Genomic DNA, 21,509 nt, shown 5'->3' on the forward strand with positions numbered 1-21,509 from the left:
TGTAGTCATGAAAATTGTGAGAGAGCAGCTAGTTAGCCATTAGTAGTCCTGTTGTGCATGGTGCTTAGTTCTGACTGATCCAACAAGATGAACTGAGAGAGAATGGATGTTGCAAGCTGACGAAACCGCAAAACTACTGTACTAGTTATAATCACTAATGAGGAGCAGCTGGCTACAAGACAGGCCATTTCAGAGGAATGTTCTGAAATTCTTCAGTAAGCTGCCTGTCTCCTCACTTTCCTGTTCCTAGTTATTTTCCTTAAATGCACTATCCAGTACATCCGAGTGAACCATTCCTGACAGGCAGTTGTAATGACAGAAAATCCTAACAGTCTTCATCATGCACTTAACTTGTATTTTTGGATTATACTTACATGCATTCACCCTTATTAGATCCCACCTCCATCTGACCATGCTCAATTTCCTTCTTCCTCACTCTCAGTTCAGGCTGGGGGCAGAGATTTGCCACCTCTGCTGCACATCTTGCACATTTCGAACAAAAGCTGAGTGCTAGCATTTTGGTTCTCCGTGCTTTATTCAGCAGCTCTCAGGAGCTAGTACACTCAAGCATTAACACAGCGTATCTTGTGATGTGATGAGAACAATGACTGGCGGATAACATAACAAAATGGGAGCATTTAACATCATTTACCATACTCCCCCTCATCTATATAGAAGTTCACCTCTCTGGAGCTCAGAAAAATCCAAGATACCAAAGCAGCCATATATGGAACACAGACAAAGACCAGTTCAGAAACTTCTGAGCAGAAGTAGAAACTGGCCAAGATGAGCATAAATGGACATCTTCCTATGACATTGTTTAAGATGGATGCCTAGCAATTCTAAAATGCAAGAATCAGTGAGAGGTATACAAGCCAATGTAAAAAAATGTTAGAAAATATTGTGACCCTAAAATTGCAATACACCTAATTTACGGAACACTAAATAAATAAATTAAAAAATAATCAGCTATTCTTCCATGAAAAAGGATAAATTTTACAGTAGTTCAAAGCCCTAATCTGTACCTCCAGAAAACATATTATCAAACCTTCCAACAATGCCTTTCTTTTAACAAAGAAGAAAATCTTAGCCTCCTGAGACACAAGATGAAAAATACTTTGAACCATATGTATAAAATAGTGGGGAAGAAGAGTAAAACAGTCCAGTTCTTGAAGCCGTGATATGATTTTTGACACAGCCTTTTCCCTCCTCCTCTTCACTATATAATTGTAATTTTATTAAAAGTCACTCACCTTGTAGCAGCAATTTACCCACTTTACTATTTGGCTTTAAAAATCAAAGACTTTAAGGTATTGGTCCCAGAAATTATTTGAAATATATGTGAGACTTTAGTAGGCATGGATTTTCCTTTGGACAATCTTCAATAGTAACGAAGAGGGAATCCTGAAACATCTCAGAATCCAAAATATCTGAAGGTCCCAGAAATTATTTGAAATATATGTGAGACTTTAGTAGGCATGGATTTTCCTTTGGACAATCTTCAATAGTAACGAAAAGGGAATCTTGAAACATCTCAGAATCCAAAATATCTGAAGTTCATTCATCAAAACCAATGGCAAAAACATTAAGTCTTAGTAGCTTTTGGAATGCCGTCCAGTTCTGATGCTAGCCATGGTTCTTAGCTCTTAGAATGCTAGTGCTTTCCAGACTGCTAGCCAGATGAATTTACAGGGAGGTGGAATCTGCAGTTTTTGAGGGAATAAACTTTTAAACACTTTGGAGATCTGAGTCAGCCTTGCATGTTTCATGATCCAACATTGCCTCCCACCCCAGTTGGTAGCTATGAGTTGTAAATCCTTGCACTGATGCTGAAAACAATTCCATTTTTTTTTCATGCTATCCTAGAGATGATTAGGTGTTTCATCGGTAAGATCTGTATATATTGCAGATTTAAACTTCAGTCATCTGGTTTCCAAATCTCCACCTTCAGAAGTATTTGTAAGGATCCGTGACATGTGGAGATGTTGAGTTAGAAAGGATTCCCAAGCTCCACAGTATGTGTAGTGCAGAATAATAAAGAAGAAACACAGAATCCTAGAGCTTAGTTTAAATAAAAAAATTAAAAGGTTCGTTAACAAAATAGTACCACTTTAACTAAAAAATTGAAAGTCAAATGGAGCTACTCCTGAAGGTGCCAAAGATGCCTGTGGTTTGCACCATATGCAATTCATGCCAAAGCATAACATTTTCAGTGTTAGAAATGGGTCTTATTCTAGTAAAGGGTAAATGCAGTTAGGAGCCAAAGCACAAAAGCTTTATATCGGACAAAGTGTTCTAACAAAGATCACTTTCTACAGAGAGTGGAGAGTAATTGGGAAAATGATGCTAATAAAGGCTACATCAGGTCAGGAGGAAGCTGAAAACAGCATGTGTTTCAATACTGTCTTTTATTGCCAACATCCCACTTTAATAATGTTCTGGTTGCACTTCAAGATTCTTAATGGAGGGTATGGAAAAAAATCAATACACACAGCCTGCTTCTGCTTCTATTGAAGACAATGGGAGTTTTGTTATTAACTTCAATGACAGCAGGACATGGCTCATTCTGTCTCTTTCCACCTCCAAAAAGGCTAGATCTACTTCTATTCTGTGTTTTCAGAAGGTGAACTCCCGCTGTTTAACTAGGGCATTTCAGTACCAGACTATAACTCTATGTATTCAGATGTGTTGCCCTGCTACATGAAACCCAATGAAAAATTATGGTTTGTCTCCTGAACTGTGAAAGTTGCAGTAAAAAAGTATAGGATTTGAAATAAATTCTGAGAACAAAACCATTTCTTTTTAGAAAATATTTTCATGAAGTTATAAAGCAAATAAAAACATTTTAATTTGACATTCGCCCTTGTAAAAATGTTTTCTTGCTACTTTTAACTTGCACCAAGTATAACTTTACAAATATTTTAATAGAAAACCTTAAAAGAGAATGAAGATAAAGACATACATGATTTTAGATTATTTGGGAGGCTCACAAACATCTCTAGTATTTAATGCAATTTTCTAGTATTTAATGCAATTTTGCTAAAAGTGAAATTTTCTAATATAAGATCACGAAATTATACTAAGTCTTTTTTTAACATTCCAGTGTGCTCTTAATTTTGCTCAAGTATAATCCCAAAACTTATTTTAACATGCTGTCAAAATTAGACATTAAGGTTGTTGACAAAATGACACTAAAATAAATGTAAATGTAGATTGCTCTCACAAGTGGCTGGTTGGCTTTGTGAAGATGTTAGGTTGCTATAGTATTTTCCATAGCAACTTTGCATCTTAATACATAAATAATCCCTCAGTGTCCTTAAAGCTTCCTAAACAAAAAAAAGGATTAAATCTGTTCTCATATATAATGATCCTGAATAAAACCTTATCAGTATGAAATACCCAGAAAACATAATAAAATGTAATCTAGATAATAGCATTTCTGGCAGCAGGAAGGCATCAAAGCACCACAGATTTTGTACTGCAAATTTCAGTTAACTGGTTATTTTCTCCAAATCCTTATTAGATAAACAGCTTTAAAAGTTATATTTCCTTTTAAAAACAAACATGTGGCTATTAACACCTTCACTGAAGTGTTGTCCTATAGTAAAATGTGGCTCCATTCCTGGGCTAAGTATTTGTCAGTATTGTAGAGGAACACACCTGATACATGGACCAGGACATTTATTGTTTTATCCCCCAAAACAAGCAGCGTCCTCCGGTCTTGATTCAGTAAGGCACGTAGGCAGGAGCCTAACTCTAAGAATGGAATAGTGCTGTTGAAGTTGATGGGACTGCTCGCATGCTTGAAGTTAGAACACGTGCTTAGAAACCTCCATGTGTTGGGGCTTGTTTTTGTAAATGCTGTGGGGAAATGCAGTACATTTCAGTGTACAAAATCCTGTTTGAAAGACCGACTTTGGGCCTGCGTGAGGTCAGCTCCCAAATGGCATGCTGGGAAAAATACAAGAGCAGACTGTTACCAACTGGAGGGAGTGACTATCTTGTGCTGCTTTCTTACGATCCTGATCCTCTCTGATGATCCCATGGAGCACACAAACTGATAAGACTTTAGTGGCCGTTGTGTCCAGATATTTTCCCCTCAAGAGAAAGTTGTTTTGATTAGACTATGTACTTCTTTGTGGGATGGTTCCGCTGCAATAATAAAGTACCTTTGCCTTACTGTAAGAGCATTCAGGGATGCATATTTGCCTTCTTGCCCCTCCCCCCCATTGAAGAACTTGGAAATTACCCTGGTGTGCCTATAATTTAGTCCTTTATATTTCAATTATTGTTTTAGTAATACCAGTAGGAAAAAAATGACATAGACTGAAACCAGTGCAATCTGGCAACCCTGTGCATGGGTAACAGTAAACAAAACGTCTTCTGGGTCACATATAGGACCCTGATGGGTCACATGGGACTGCTGCAGGCTGCCCAGCATGGTCTTAAAATCTAAATGGCAACACAGACAATGGTATGGTAGAAGCACTATTATTCCCCATTTTATAGATCGGACATTGAGACAGAGAGATAGGTGATTTGTCCAAGGTCACACAGGAACTTTGTGGCAGAGCTGGAATTTCACCCAGCTTTACTGAATCTAGGTCAAATGCCTTAACCACAGGACCATCCATCCAGTGGGATTCTGTAGTTAACTATGTTTTTGCTTTTATGGCTACCTGCAAAACTCTCTCTCTCATTGGAGTAGCATTTGCTAGAATAGCTCATTATCAGGAACAGATGTCTTAGGAACAGGGTAGTACCTTTTTCCCTTCAAGGGAAATTACTGATATCTCCTAAGGATACAGAATTTTTTTTGTTATCTCCGCAAGATGCAGCCATACTTCAATAATTCTTAAAATTACTCCTGCAACATTTACTTTAGAGCCCCTGTTCCCAATGTCAGCAGGCAGGAGACCAACCATCTATAAATTTGAATTGTTAAAAAAATTTCCTCTATTTTCCAGTCTCCTGTGTAGGGTGCTGTTTTTCTGAACCAATGCTTCAATCACTGCCCCTTGGCTTTGACTTTCAACTGTACTAATGAAGACAGTTACCAATTTTTATCAATCTCTGTTTTACCTCAGAAAACTTCTATTTTCCCTTCAAGCTTCAAAATCCACAATGAAAATAAGTCATTGTTTAAATCTGAAGCCTGACTTGTGGAAAAGAGGGCTCTAAAGAAACAGCTGCAAACTGTGGGTCAGATTCACTGGGTGATGTTTGCTTGGAGTTCCTGAGTCCCAGGAAATGGGTCCAATCTGAGAGGGATGGGAAATACAGTAGCACAACGTGACCAAGACTCTTAACTCTGCAGTGGGGGCTAAAGCCAGCAGGCAGCCCCAAAGAGTGGGGAAAACTGGTCAGGAATGAGACAAAGCCATCTGTGCTAGTTTAATATATTTCTGGGTGTTTAAAAACGTCTCTCTGCTAGTTGATGACAGTTCTATCCCTGAAGGTGTAGGGATGTAATCTGTCCACCCACATGCTCATGTGAGAAAGGTCTTATCGCCTCAAGACCAGGAAAGTGTGATGCTGCTGTCCACCACTGCTATAAATGCTGTGTCTCTGCATTGCTGCATAATTCAGAGGAATGAGCAAATTGATGGGAGTTGTGAGTTCCTGACTTATGAGCTGGGCTTTGCTTCTGATAGACAGTGTAGTCATGGTTTTAAGAATCAGAATTGCTGACACCAATGAATTAGGGCAATAAACAGTGAGAAAATCAATATGCTTGTGGGTAAAAGAAGTCAATTTGAGTCTAAAATGAAACAATGTACTTTGTAATGAGGCACTATTAAGATGCACTATATATCCTTAAACAAGTCTGAATCCACCAAAACACAAAGTGATTAATGCAATTCGTAATCTGCAACAAATCTGTGCCTGGCTTCAAGACCTGACCATGGTTCCCAAAGCAAACACCTCACTCTAAGACAGTTCACCATCTGCTCCATAGTTCACAAGTCCACCGTGTGCAAGAGCCTGACATTAGCACTGTGTCACTTTGAAAGTTAAACTTCATCAGACTAAGCCGGCACATGCACCTCCCTAGTCTCAATATCTGTTAAATAGTGAATGGATATGATGGGACTGGAATTCATCCGTTTTCATCTCGATAGACTTAAGTATGGAGATTACAAGTCCCACCAATATAGCTTTTCCATTCTAATCTTGATGTTCGGGATGCATGTGGCACTCATCACAATAGTATCTAAAGGGACATTAAGAATGATAGTTTTTGATTAAGTAGATGAAATGGTTTCAGAGGACTGCTGAAATTGTAATGTTAACTGTAGCAGTAATAACATTTAAGGAACAAATTCCAGAACCTGGACTCTCTGGATGATGTATATGCTTTTGATATAAGGGTTGGCCAGAACTTTTCATCTGTAATTAGTTTTCTTAAAGTTTCTTATTGAACATGGTGCTCTTAAATTGAACAGAGATTGTATCTTTTATCTTTTGGTCATTTTTATACTCTTCTACCTTTTGTGAAAATTATATACTATTACAATTCTGGAGATAGACAAGGATTTAATAGTGAGGAACATATCAATGTTAGCATACTGAACAAAAGTCCCCTTTGTGATATAAAGATGTTCTTTAGAAAAAATATTCTTTCTGTAGACTAGACCATGTAAATAGATTACAAAAAAAAAGTTGGGTCAGTAAACAACATACTCATATAGTTAGCGACATACTCAAGCAACAAACAAACAAACAAACAGATGCCTAACACATCTAAAGCAAAGAAGGAATCACAAAAGAGGGTGAGTATTCTGATAAATAGAAAAAAGGTGAAAAGTCAACAAGCAGGATCTGATTCTTCTCTTAGACAAGTTTTACATAAAAGTAACGTCATTTGTTTGACACCAGCGTAAGTGAGAGGAGAATCAAAACATTAATTTGAAAGTCTAATGTTGGAAAAATAAAATGGTAAAACCTAGTTTTGTTGTTGTGTAATTCTCCAAAGGGAACAGGCTGGATCAACTACATGCTGGGACAAAAATCAAGCCTGGTGTAACTCTACTGATGCCAAAAGAGCTACACTGTGATGGCTTTGGATGATGACTGTATTTGATTTATAATACTTTGTATGTGACGTATTAGCAAAACTGTTGATATTATGAATGCAAAATAATACTAAGGGACCAATTCAAATGAACTAAAATAGCTGGTGAAGGGAAAAAAACCACAGACATCTTAGATTTTTGACAAAACCAAATAAACAGAGAAAACAAAGTTACTGAAAACTATCTTCTTTTCACTGCAGGGGAAAAAAAAACATTTTTTCTTACTGGCTAATATGATGCACAGTAGCTGAACTGCACCTCAACCTAAGTATGTATTTATGAAAACACAATGAAATATTAAGTACGACTAATTATAACATAATTATTTTTCTTGAGTTCCAGTGTGTTGGCATTGCTCACCTTTTATTGTTACTGTTAATTATAATTATTTATCTCCATAAAACTGGACATAGCCAAGGCAAATGATTACGTGTTCATAAGAATCTGTGATTGCCAGGAATACTATGCCCACAGATCCACCGTGTCAGCTCCAATCACTCTACTAATGAATACTGGAAAATTCAATCCCATACAATTATCTTAAGCAGAAATTAAAGCTGTCCCTAGGAGGGTTTATTATATCCACCTATATTTCTGAAAACATTTTTCCTGTAGGTAGGAGAAGGGCCCTTTTTCTGTTCATAGAAAAAGTTTCTTTCCACATATTTTTTTCAGTCTTTATTTCTGGAGATCTTTAACCTCACACAGGCACTGGTTCCTGTGGAGTAAACACTTTTCTCTTGCATATACATAAGCATACATAGATATACACATGCATGGACATAGGAACCCAGCAGTGATGGAAGAAAAGAAGTCAGGTAATAGAATCTGGAACCTGTGTGAAGGTGTTTAGGTGAAATGTATGTCACTGCTAAAGTTTTGAGTTTGTGCATATAACCTGCCACATCTTTGCCTATATTCCTCATCTGTGTCTGAGTGATCAGTTAAACTTCTTTTCTAGGCCTTCTGTAAGGCTTTTCTTTACACATGGCTCAACCCTTGTCAGACCCTCACAACTCTCTAACCCATTGCTGACATGGGGTTAATTGGGGCTGGTCCTGTTTCAGCAGGGGGTTGCACTAGATGACCTCCTGAGGGCTATTCCATCCTTAATCTTCTATGATACTGTGAAGTCAGAGAAACCAAGGGAAGGATGAAAACCAAGGTGTTCCCTTCAGTAGTGCATACCAGTTACACTGTGTCAGTCCAATATCCACCTTCTGAATTGTTTATACTGGATAGCTGACTATTTGCAGAAAGCTGAAAAGGGATTTTGCAAATATATCATGCAAACAGGACTTATTTTTTCTTTCCAGGTAGGGGAAGAGTTTCACTTAATGCATATCTAGTGCCTCACTGTGAAATGTGTGTCTTTAAGAGTTAACTCAGATATATAGTAAAAATATTAATTAACAAGCTCACACATTTAAATGTATTTGCTAGAGAGAAAAGGTGAGGTTCACAAAATATTGAATTAAACACGTTTTGGCTGCTTTTATTTAAATATGGCATAATTACTATCCTGGAATGAAATGCAGCTTTGAAAGATGAGAAAAACCAGGCTGAAAGTCCCAGAATAAAAGCAACTATGGAAAGAACTGGAGCATTATGCTGAGTATGCTTCTTGGAATACAAGTGAGATTCATAGAAAGACAAAATGTAGGGATAATGACATTAAAAGAAGATAGTCTATGTTATGTAACTATTTTCTATCACTGGAGTTAACTGATCACCTGCCTACATTTTGAAACAAACAGTTTGACATCTTACAGAATAGTGTGAAATGCTTCAACTGTACCTGATTCATCTACTCTCAGCTTTTTACTGGGATTGTCACCACTGTCATCATCAGACATTTCCATTTCCTCTTCACGACGGATCCCCATGAGCTGTTCACTGTGTGCATTCCGGAGCTCCTAAAACCCAAAATGACCTTTAATTAGTATTGAGTTGCATGAACTGATTTCCCTATTTCTAAACTATTTTATGCATATTCTGATTTTAAAAAAATACATAGAAATAATCCATGAATATTAGTACAGAATCAGCAAATGAGTCAGAGTTAGAAGGAGAGATCAAATCGAAGGGCATGGAATTATTGTATTAAAATATTTAAAATAACTGAATACCTCAATTATACCAGGCGGGGGAAAACAACAATAGAGAACATGAGTTCCCCTTATTAGATTACTTCTGATCCTACCAGACGGGTATATTTCAATAATGGCAACACTTAACACTGCATGTAAAATGAATGTATAAAGGTGCTGTATCAAGCTGGCTAAAAAATCAAAAGCTCTAACTCTCATAAGCTCTAGGCTTCTACACGTGCACATGCTAAACCCAATTTTCACAAACTTTAAATTCTCAGCATAGATTTATCTTTTTGGCAACATCTGAATCTTGAAAAGAAACGAATGACAGTACTAACAGCCCATTTTCAGAAAAACCCCAACCAGGGCAGACAGACAGGGAGACAGTATGTATGAAACTAAGTATATGATCAACAAGAATGTGGGTTCTATAAAAGTCCAGAGAGTCTTTGTTCTCAAAAAATAAAACAGGATAATACTGGTGCAATGGCTGGCTTTGAAATGGTAGCAGCACAGAGAAGACTGAGATAATTCTATTTTGTCCTAATAATACTGTCAGATGTAACACAGGGATGTTGCACAGTGATTAGTGTAGTGCTTTTCAGTCTGCAGACAGCTAATTTTTCTATCGACAAAGAGCCCAATTCCCAAAGAGATGGTCTGAAATCACTGAAACAAGGAAACATCACGTGAAAGGAATAAATAGTGCTGAAGCTTCCAACTATCTACCCATGCAATTAACAACAAACCCTCATAGTGGGATAGAGGAAAAAAAGGAGAGTGTTTCTTTGGGGCTACACCCTGAATTCATCAGTAAATGTCATACACTGTGATAAAAGTATATGTATCTGTTAATCACTGCAAAGGCAGAGAGGCTAATTAATGGGAGTTTTACATGGGGATTATTTGAAATTCAGAGAAATTACTAAAATGGTAAATTGAAAACTGGTATTGAATACATTAATTGAATTTAAAACAGAAATTCATAAACCACTTTGTAATTCTATATCGAAAAGAGACACAAACCCTCTTTAATGGAGAATATACTGTCTCTTCTGAGAAACCAAATGACTAATGTATTTTAGCTTGCAAATGTCCCAGGAGCATCTGTTTCAAAACTCTCTTTAGCAGCCAAACAATAATCTTCTCTGGGAACCTCAAAAAGGTCCTTTTAAAATTTGTGTTGCCAGAAAAACACAGAGAGTGAGGGGAGGGGTAAAGGGGAAGTGACAAGGGAAATGTAAGCACATTAGCAAAGAAGGGAATAATCAAATAATATGATTCGAATCAATGGAGCTACTTGTGGACATGTATGTAGTATTTTACAACTGAGAAATGTGAGTTGTTCATATACAGTAAAAGCTGTGTTATCTGGCACTTTACCAACCAGGAAGCTCTGTAAACTGGCATTTCAGATCTTCCTTGAAAGTCCAGTTCATAGCCTGGTTGGTGCAGGGCCATCAGGCTCCCTACCTGGCTCTATGGGGCTCAATTAAAGTGGTGACATGTCTCTGCTGCTCATCAGCAGAGGAATGGCTACAGGGGCTCCTTGTGCTGACTTTGGCCCACCCCCAGTGCAGCTCAGTTCCCACCCAAAGGGAGCTGTGGGGGTGGTCCGTGCAGGCAGAGCTCAGAGCCGCCTAACCATGCCTCTGCCTAGGAGAAGCAGGGATATGTTGCCACTTAAAGGGAGCCACCTGAAGTGAGCATGACCTGGATCCAGCACCCCGAAATCTCTCCTGCACCTCAACCCCCTGTCCCAAGCCCCTTTCTGCTTCAAAACTCCCTTGCTCGTAATGACCGAGTATATTTGGCTTACCGGCACCCTCATTCCACCCAACATGCTGGATAACAAAACTTTTAATGTACATTGGTTCAATCAGATGTTTCATAACTTCTTAAGTTATTTTTTATTGTTTCCTTTCTTCAGAAAGGAAATAAAGAGCAACAATTTTTACATAAGCAAAGATGTTTTGTGAATTAGCATTTATGGAAAGTTGTACTTTTCGGCATTGCACTTGAAAAGAAATTTACAAGACAGCAAATTAATGATATGATGCATCCTGTCATGAAAAGTTAGCATAAGAAGGGATCATTTAAATCTGCTTCCGTGCCAGATGACAGGAGGATAGCTAATGTGATACCAATTTTTTTAAGGGCTTTAGAGGCTACCCAGTGGCAATTACAGGCCAGTAAGCCTAATTTCAGGACCAGGAAAACTAGTTGGGACTACTGGAAAGAACAGAATTATCGGGCATATAGACGAACCTGATCTTTTGGGAAGGAGGCAACACAACTTTGGTAAGGGAAGTCATGCCTCACCAATCTATTAGAATTCTTTGAGGGGGGTCAACAAACATATGGGCAAGGATGATCCAGTGGATATTTGGACTGCAGAAGGGCTTTGACAAGGTCCCTCACCAAAAGCTCTTAAGCAAGGTAAGCTGTCATGGGATAAGAGGGAAGGTCCTTTTATAGATCAGTTAAAAGACAGGAAACAAAGGGTAGAAATAAGTGGTTAATTTTCAAAATGGAGACAGATAAATAGTGTTGTTGCCAGAGGTCTGTACTGGGACGAGAGCTGTTCAACATATTCATAAGTAATCTGGAAATAGGGGTAAACAGTGAAGTGGCAACATTAACAAACAATACAAAATTACTCCAATTAAGTCCAAAGCAGAATGAGTTACAAAGAGCAGAGCAGAGCGACAAAGGGATCTTGAAAATTGGGTGATTGGGCAACAAATATGGCAGATACAATTCAATGTTGATAAATACAAAGTAATGAACATTGAAAAACATAATTCCAACTATACATACAAGATGGTGTGATCTAAATTAGCTGATGTCACTCAAGATAGAGATCTTGGACTCATTGTGGATAGTTCTCTGAAGACCTTTGTTCATTGTGCAGTGGCAGTCAAAAACACTAACAGAATATTAGGAACCATTAGAAAAGGGATAGAGAATAAGACAGAAAATGTCATAATGCCACTATATTAATCCATGGTACATCCTGCATCTTGAATACTGCTCACCCCATCTTAAAAGGAGATATATTAGAATTTGAAATGGTACACAGTAGAGTAGTAAACTAATTAAAGGTATGAAACAGCTTCAATATGAGGAGAGATTAAAAAGACTGGGACTTTTCAGCTTGGAAAAGAGATGACTAACTGGGGCTATGATAGAGGTCTACAAAATCATGAGTGGTGTGAAGAAAGTGAATAAGGAAGTGTTAATCACTCCTTTACATAACATGAGATCCAATAATCACCAAATGAAATTAACAGGTAGCAGGTTTAAACCAATAAAAAAGCACTTCTCACAACGCACAATCAACCTATGGAACTAATTTCTAGGGTATGTTGTGAAGATCAAAACCATAATGGAGTTCAAAACAGAATTAGATAAATTCATGGAAGATAGGTCCATCAATGGGCATTAGTCAGGATGGTCAATGATGTAACTCTATACTCCGGGTGTCCCTTGCTTCTGACTTCCAGAAGCTAGGAGTGGATGACAGAAGATGGTTAATTGGATGATTGCCTTCTCTGTTCCTTTCCTCTGAAGCATCTGGTGTTGGGTCAGAGTCAGAAGATAGGATATTGGGCTATAGTGGTTTGGTCCAGTATGGTCATTCTTATTTTCTTATTACTTTAACATAGTTGAAATAAACTAACAGAAAACCACTTTTCCCATCTCCCTAAAAGACAAGAAAGACAATGCCCACCTCCTCAACTTTCAGTTATACAATGACTTTATTTGCCACTCATTTAAACTATTTATGAACAAAATGCAAAATACAGCTCTTAACAATAAATTATTCTAACATTTTATTTTAAGTGTCCCATTATTGTGAAGTCATTTGGTATTCGCCATAATAGCACTGATCATAAAAATTCATTTGGTATTCATGCGGATGTTACATCTAGTGCCATTGGTATTCAACTGTAATTTAGCATTAGTTAATGGGCACTTAAAATGTTACCAAAATGATTTATATTGCAGCACTTAAGTGTTTTTCAAACTAAGTGTGCCACACTTATTTTACAAGTGTACTACAAAATAATTAAATAAGTGCATCTTACCTTCTTAAGTTTTTGTTTTGAGACAGGGAAAATCATTTAGAGGAGTGTAATGTTAACAATTAACATACTGTACCACGTGGAGATTAGAAACTTACTTATAAAATTACCTTCATATAAAAAAGAAAGACAACAAAGACAGTGGTACTTACTTTTAAAATACGGGTTCATAGCGTATATACCGAATTAAAATCGAAAGCTGGATGACCAATAACACAACACAGGGCTGTTACTTTCTTCGCTGCCACAAGTGTAAAGAAAAGTGGAATCTCAAATCTCTTTTCTCATTTCCTTTGCTCATGCTTATGACAGTCACACATGCATGGACTTGGATAGCTGCCTTAATGTGTACTATTATTACACTTGTACTGCTGTGTTTGCCAGCCATGGACTTAGACAAGCAAATGGTTGTTAAAGATGGACATAAAAATAGATGGAAAAGAAAACCTTCCATCTCTGGACTGAATAGGCTTTCCTGATTATTAAGAAAAGCTGAATTCACCATTTCATTTCCTTATTTCAAAGTAGCAAACATATTCCGCCAGTGATTTCCCATTTCTTGTAAAAGAAAACGTAAAGCACACTGCTCTCCAACTTACTGTTATTTAGCAACATTTTTAGTAATGGGAGCAATATGCACTGTAAATGTGAGAGTATAATGACTAGTTGACTAATTGCTAAAACTACAGCCATAAATATTGCTGATAGCTGTATGTCCAGCTAAAGTCACACTTGTTCTGTATCAATCCAGCTGTGAGATGATGGATAAAAAGTAATAATAAAATCACCAACCTCAGAATGCTTTCGCCAAATGTCTATGTTCTTTCGCTGAGCTTTCGAGAAATGGTCCCAAGCTTTTTGTCTGGTAGAAGCGTTGAAAACGGCCACAATCTGCTCAACTTTGGTGAACAAGGAAGTCAAACAAGACAAGCAATTTATGTTGTGATCACGATAGAGAAGCAAAGCAAAGACACTAGGAGTCTATGGATGATGTCATTACTCAAATCACATCATCAATATCCATCCAATCATGTGTCTTTTGTACTTACATTTTATCAATGTTGGAGATGTCTCCCTTCAAGTCTGTCTCCATAACTTTAGTCTACACAAGTTGTAAATATATACTGAAGAATTTTCATGCACTTACCTATTCTATATTATTAATTATAATGTCTGTGTGTAAAAATGTACATCTATGTGGAGGGATGTTTTTTGTGTAGAGCAGAAGCATGTTAGAGGAAAGGTGTGTGGCGAGCCCCTCTCTAATGACATCATCCCAAGAGGTCCTGTATTAACACTGACTGAGTTAGCTTCTTTCATTCTTAGACACCTATTTTCTCATATTCATGCCATTCCTCTTTTCTTTCTCTTAAGCTATATCTACACTGCACAGTTATTTAGGAACAAGCTATTCTGGAATAGTTATTCTGAAATAGCTTATTTTGAAATAGCACATCTACACTGCAGGGAAGCCTCAAAATTAGTCCGAGGAAGGCTTCCCTATGTAGATGTGCTATCTTGATTTAGAGCCCCAGAAGGAATAACTGAGAATGGCCCTGATGAGGGGCTATTTTGAAATAATAGAAGTGGAGCATCTATATATGCCTTATTTCAAAATAGCTATTTCAGAATAGATATTATTCTTTGTAGAATGAGGTTTACAGAAGCTGCAATAAGATGTCTGTTTTTTCAAAATAATTTTGAAATAGTGGCATTGCTGTGTAGACACTCGCATAGTTATTTTGAAATAACAGCTGTTATTCCAAAATAACTGTGCTGTGTAGACACACCCATGCAGCCACCACCTAATGCAACATTAACCGACTTATACTGAATCAACAATGGTTGGATGCTCCCAGATCTCAACACTCTTAGGTGCAAGTACCCTAAGATTGGTCACAATTCCAAATTTTCCACAGGCAAAAGGACTGTGCTGCCAGCCGAGCTGTTATGCTGGTCTATCAGTTTAATCTGAATAAGCACCATTTTTGTGTGAAGTTCTCTACAATTTAGCTCTCTGGAATCATTGGCTAAACTAGTGTTATCTGTTTTGTAAAGCTACCACATTGTCTTTCAGACCTAGTAGGAAAGGACAGTGGAACTCTGCTCATGTTTCACTTCTTGCACTGCCTGAGCTGATAGCTCTACATCTTACCCAACCCACACGCCTAGTTGCTATTTCCTTTTCCCTGGTGATTCATTTCAAATTGTAGAACTTTAAGGCTATGTCTACACTTGGAACATTACAGTGGCAGTGCTGTAGTGATGTTCCTGCACCGCTGTTGTGTGAACACTTACTACACAGATGGAAGAGATTTGTCTGTTGTTGTAGGAAATCCACCTCTCCAAGAGGCTGTAACTAGGTGGATGGAAGAATTCTTCCATCGACATGGTGCTGTCTACACAAGGGCTTAAGTTAGGTTAATGATGCCTCTTCAGGGGTATGAATTTTTCTCATTCTTGAGCAATGAAGCAGGTTGAACTAACTTTCTAGTGGAGATATCTCCTCATCTTTAGAAAATACAGAGTAGGGAGCAATCCTGGCTTCCCTAGAATTGGTTAGATAATTTAACAGGTTTTTTCCACCTTTTACTACTATGATGTCAAATCAATAGATAAGGCCATGGATAATTCTGCTGAAACAAGCAGCAATGAAACAAAGTCTCAGAGGGGTAGCCATGTTAGTCCGTAACTAAAAATATCAACAGTGGTCCTGTAGCACCTTAGAGACTAACAAAAATATAGATGGTATTATGAGTTTTCATGGGCACAATCCACTTCTTGAGAAGAAACAGGTTGTGCCCCTGAAAACTCGTGATACTATTTAAATATTTTTGTTAGTCTCCAAGGTGCCAGAAGACCATTATTGTTTTTGAAGTTTTTTCAGCAGTGCAACATTTAGCACTATTGGTATTCAAACTCTCCTTCTTAGACTCTGGAGTCAACCACATAAACAAACAGCTTGCTTCTCTTTGTACTATTATTCCAAGCTATTTCCAGATTCAGGAAGACAGCACTAGGTTGAGTCACATAGGGAAGCTTTTCTTTAAAACCATCAAGGCTGGTCAATTAACTGCTAAAAGCACAGCAATAAATATGTTCAATGAAATTTTAAACTCTGCTTGAACTACATAGGCTGTTTATGGAGTTCTGGAATGGCATTATAGTTCAAGCTTTGATTGGAGTCACAATAATTTCAGCATATTAACACCTGCTTTGCTTCAAAGGTGGAGTTATATAAGAATGGGATTTATTAAAATGATTAGAGAAATTATAGTACCCATGATTATATGTACATAAATAAGGCTAGAATTTAATGATTATGCTGTGATAGTGACCTCAGTGCACAGAATATCCTGCTTAATTAACAATCTGTGTTTAATTAGCAAATGGAAATTCAAGTAGAAAAGATTCACAAAGATATGTGGAAGTGCTGGTTTGCCATTTTTCACTAAAAGGTATTAATAGGATCATCTGAATTTTGTAGAAACCTTTGAACTTTTAAGCATTTAATTAAAAAGTTCTTTCTACGAGTGCTATCATCTATCGGAAATCTTTATCTGATCATTTCAGAGGCTCTCTTCAATGAAAACTCAAGGCAGGAAGAGGTCAGAGAGGTTTCTTGTCTTTCTTCTATAGGCAAAATGAAGTGTGTATGGGAGGCCTTCTTCAATGATCCAGGTTCTCAGGTGTTCACAAAATAGATCAAAAACTAAAATGTTAAGTGTGCAGTAAGCTAAAAAGTCAAGTAGTTATCCAAAATATTATCCAAGCTACAGCTCTGCATATACATAAAGGGAAAAACTAAGAGAGAATGCTAAGTGCCTATTATAATTAACATAATAATTAATAATTCTTAGCATTCATAGTGCTTTTCATCCATAGATGTATGAGGATGACTTTTGAATTTCCTAATAGTTCTAATCATACATATTTTCATTTTTAAAAATAATTGAATAAAAAAAACGTAGAACCCAATCATGCAGTCTTAACTCTGGCAAAAATTATACTGACTTTATTTGCCTCTGTCAAGTCTCTGGAAATTCAGAGGCACTCCACTGAGTTCAAATGAGCTATGACAATTTGCTCCAGGTGATGCTGTACCCCTTTGAGTTTCTCAGCTTTGGCTTATGATAACCCATAGAGGAGATATTAGGTTCAGAGAATCATATTTTAAGGTAGTGAGGTGCCTAAAGATGCAGATAGGTGCCTGGTGGGAATTTCAGAAGTGACTACATGTTAAGCTCCCCTGGCACCTAAATACCTTTAAAAATCTGGCCCTCTGAGCCTAACTGTATTCTCCACCATACAGAGAATAGTCTGGCCCTCTGAGCCTAACTGTATTCTCCACCATACAGAGAATAGTCTGGGGCGCAGAATCACCATGGGTGCAAATTGTCATGGTTCCATTGTAAACAACCAGGCCAATGGAGTTGTGATCATTTGCACCCCCTAGGGATCTGCTCCAGAATTCTCATTCCCAATTTACTCAAACTTCGTTCAGGGATGAAGTTTGACCAAATCCATCTAAGGCCCTTGACCTTGGTTTGACCCCTGAAGATCGTTGGAGAACTGCACTGACCAGTAGTCCCTATTTAGTTATGTCACTCTGCCACTGTCCCTATCTGTAAAACGGGGTTAATAATTTGCATCCAAGTTTGTAAAGCTTCTTCAGTTCTGTGTGTGAACAGCATGGTAGAGCCTAAGTGCTCTGTCTTATTAGGTATAATTAAATATTCACCAACAAACATCTGTATAAAATGATATAATACATTTTTCATTGGCCATATGCAAAATTGCTTCTTGTTCATGAAGAATATAGGCAATTGGCCAAATTTGATTTTAGGAATATCATTGTTCTGGAAGGATGCAAATAACATTTCTTTTTTTCCTTCAGTATAATTCAGGTTTCTTTCCCATTTTCCTAAAAACTCACTCTAAGGCTGTGTCTACACTGGCACCTTTTTCCAGAAATGCTTAAAACGGAACAGTTTTCCGTTATAAGTATTTCCGGAAAAAGAGCATCTACATTGACAGGATGCTTTTCCAGAAAAGCCCTTTTTCTGGAAAAGCATCCGTGGCCAATGTAGACGCGCTTTTCCGGAAAAAAGCCCCGATCGTCATTTTCGTGATCAGGGCTTTTTTGCGGAAAAGACTACTGTGCTGTCTACACTGGCCCTTTTCCGGAACAGTTTTCCGGAAAAAGGACTTTTGCCCGAGCGGGAGCAGCATAGTTTTTCCGGAAAAGCAGCTGATTTCTTTCAGTAAATCGTCACCGCTTTTCTGGAAATTCAAGGGGCGAGTGTAGACAGCTCACAGCTTATTCCGGAAAAGCAGCTGCTTTTCCGGAATAAGTGGCCCAGTGTAGACACAGCCTAAGGGTTTGTGATACTTTATGTGGTATGCTTCACACAAAGGATTAGTATGCAATTGTTTTTCTGCTGAGTTATAAACACCAAAAACTAGATTTGATATGTAGGTGTCAGCTAATGCTTCACAACAGCTGCATTACTATAAGAGACTTTATCATAGGTGGAAAGTTATATTAGGCATATTAAATAGATTCTTAAATCATTATTGTTCAATATTTGATGCCATAAAACAAAATGGGCCAAATTATGATATTCCATATATATATATATATATATATATATATATATATATATATATATATATATATATATATATATATATAAACTGTAAATCTAAGGGGACAGGAACAAAGAGAAATGATTTTAGGGAGAAGTGGAATATTTACAGTAGAAAATATGCCAGAACATAGCAAGGAAGTATACTGAATGCAGAAAAGATGGGGAAACAGAGTATACAGCTCTGTAGATAAGAGAGGCTATGGGAGAATATTTGTTTTCCATGATATATATTAAATACATTCTTTCAACTACCTACCCATGTTAAGGCTGAAACTGAATCTTGACATTCCAGCGATAAGAACAAGCAACTCAAATTGTGCTTTGCTTGATATTTCATTGATTATTCTGCATAAATGAAGATCTTATTCATTTTATGCAATAAAAATATACTGAATGTCTCATAGTATTTTACAATAAAAGGAAATAATGAACAAAATCCAGCTTGGACTAAACTCAAAACAAAAAATCAGAACTCATATCATGGACAACTAATTCCAAAATTGAGGGATATAGAGTGAAATGGTCCAAACACAAAAGGATTGTAGGTGGAATGATGAAATATGCAGCAAGTTATATTAGAAAGATCTTAAAATGCATGCCAAGTGATGCTGAAAATGAAACAAGGATTTCACCCATAAAATCAAACTTCAAAGGAAATTTTACAGTCAACATGCAACATGGTTTTTCAGTAAGGACTCCAAAGCTATGTCTACACTGCCGGCTTTTGCCGGCAGAGAGTATGCAAATGAAGTGCTGATTAGAATTTTGCCATGCTTCATTTGCATAATCTATGCGAGCCGTTTTTGCCCAAGGGGTTTTTGTGCAAAAACAAACAGTGTGGACATTTTCTTTTTGTGCAAAAACCCCTTTTTGCGCAAGATCCTTATGCCTCTTCCAGAGAGGGATAAGGATCTTGTGCAAAAAGGGGTTTTTGCACAAAGAGGAAATATCCACACTGCTTGTTTTTACGCAAAAACCCCTTGCGCAAAAACGGCTTGCACAGATTATGCAAATGAAGCATCACAAAATGCTAACTGGCGCTTCATTTGAATACTTTCTGGCAGCAAAAGCCGACAGTGTAGACAAAGCCCAAGACAGGAAGAATATACATAGTTAGCCTGTTCTTGGTCAAAAGCCTGTCCACTGAGTTCTGAATAAGCTGGAGTCTGCCAATCAATTTGGCAGGAAGCCCAGCAAACAGAGAATTACAGTAGTCAAGGTTAAATGTTATAAATGAATGGATTAGAATCTCCAGGTCAGCTGTGGATAGAAAAGGGCGTATTCCTGGCAACTGTCCTGATATGCATTTGGCAACATATTGAATATGTTCCAGCACTGAGTTGAAGTCCAAAATTACTCTCGCAATTTGACATGTGATGTTGACACAATATTTCAGTTAAGTGGCAGAGTAAAGAAAGATACAGAATTTTATAATTAATCAGGTCCATAGAGAGGCATCTGGGTTTTGGTGGTATTTACTTTCATTAAAATATTTGTTTTCTGCCCATTAACAGCAAAAAAGACAATAGAGCCCATTCTTTGTTACCCAAGATACACTGCCATAGAGGGAGAAACAGATGTGAATGTCATCAGCAGAACAGAGCAGGTAACCCATAAAAGTTTAAAATATCACACATGGGAGGAGTGCAGAAACGCTGCCACACCTGCCTATCCCATCACACAGGAAAATGTATGGGATAGCCTAAGAGAAGGGAAATTCTGCAAGGAGCCTCCTGTGGAGTCCCTCCCACATTATGTTGGTAGGTGGGAGGGAGAGTTTGCCACTGAAAACACTAAAATACCCACCCCCAACTATCAGGAATCCCAAACGATTAATGAGAGACCAACACCATCCATACACAAGCTCTGTGTGCCCTGTTGTCTATTTGTTTTCTCCTTGCAATAGGGATGTAATTGTATAGTAGATTAACTGATTAACCGATAAGCAAAAGTTTATAGGTTAATGCTATAGACTACATGCATTCCCCCCTGCCCCCATCCCTTGCCAGTACATTTTTTAGCAGGCTGACCAGCAGCCTGGTTCAGTCCTGGCTTGCACTGGGTCCTGGACCTACCTCCACTGTGGCTCTGCACTTCAAGTGTATTAGGAGCCAGGCAGGCAGGCAGCCTGGCTCAGTTCTGGCTCATTTCAGGTCCGGGAGCTCAGACCCCTCCTCCCGCCCCCGGACAGGGGCTGCCCGGGGACTACAGAATAGACTAACCGATAAGTATTCATGAGGTTAATCGACTATTAAATTAACCGATATTTAACATCCCTAGCTTGCAAAGCTTCATTGGAAGCATGTGATCAGGGATAACCATGACTGTCCTCCAGGCTATCCTTAAAAGGAAGATCCCCACAATGCACATTCCCAGGGGGTTCTGGGGAGGGACCTGCTGCCCCAAGCTGTATTATGTTTCTTCAGAAATCTCAATGGTGCCAAGGGGGTAATGATTTGTGTTCCCCTAAAGTGCTCAACTTGCAATGGAGGGTCACTTCTCACCACACAGCCTATGTCCTTCCTCATATGGATCTCAGCTTTAGAGAGAGCCATGAGCAGGACCCTGAGTGCGTGCGTGTGAGTGTGTATTTGTGTGTAT

General features: G+C 37.9%; 1 protein-coding gene across 12 annotated transcripts in view; it reads right to left on the reverse strand.

Annotated features, from left to right (window-relative positions):
- The window catches only part of ENOX1 (ecto-NOX disulfide-thiol exchanger 1), a 549,328-nt gene that overhangs the window by 82,395 nt on the left and 445,424 nt on the right, over positions 1–21,509 (reverse strand). For all 12 annotated transcript variants that reach the window (XM_075918965.2, XM_089775466.1, XM_014574205.4 and 9 more), the window contains 2 exons: positions 14,050–14,156; positions 8,875–8,992 (listed from right to left, as the gene is read on the reverse strand). In XM_075918965.2, coding sequence (XP_075775080.1) covers positions 8,875–8,992; positions 14,050–14,156 — 225 coding nt within the window. The remainder of the gene's footprint in view (positions 1–8,874; positions 8,993–14,049; positions 14,157–21,509) is intronic.

The sequence above is a fragment of the Pelodiscus sinensis genome, chromosome 1, assembly GCF_052426305.1.
Source record: "Pelodiscus sinensis isolate ZL-2025 chromosome 1, ASM5242630v1, whole genome shotgun sequence".
Taxonomy (NCBI): Eukaryota; Metazoa; Chordata; order Testudines; family Trionychidae; genus Pelodiscus; species Pelodiscus sinensis.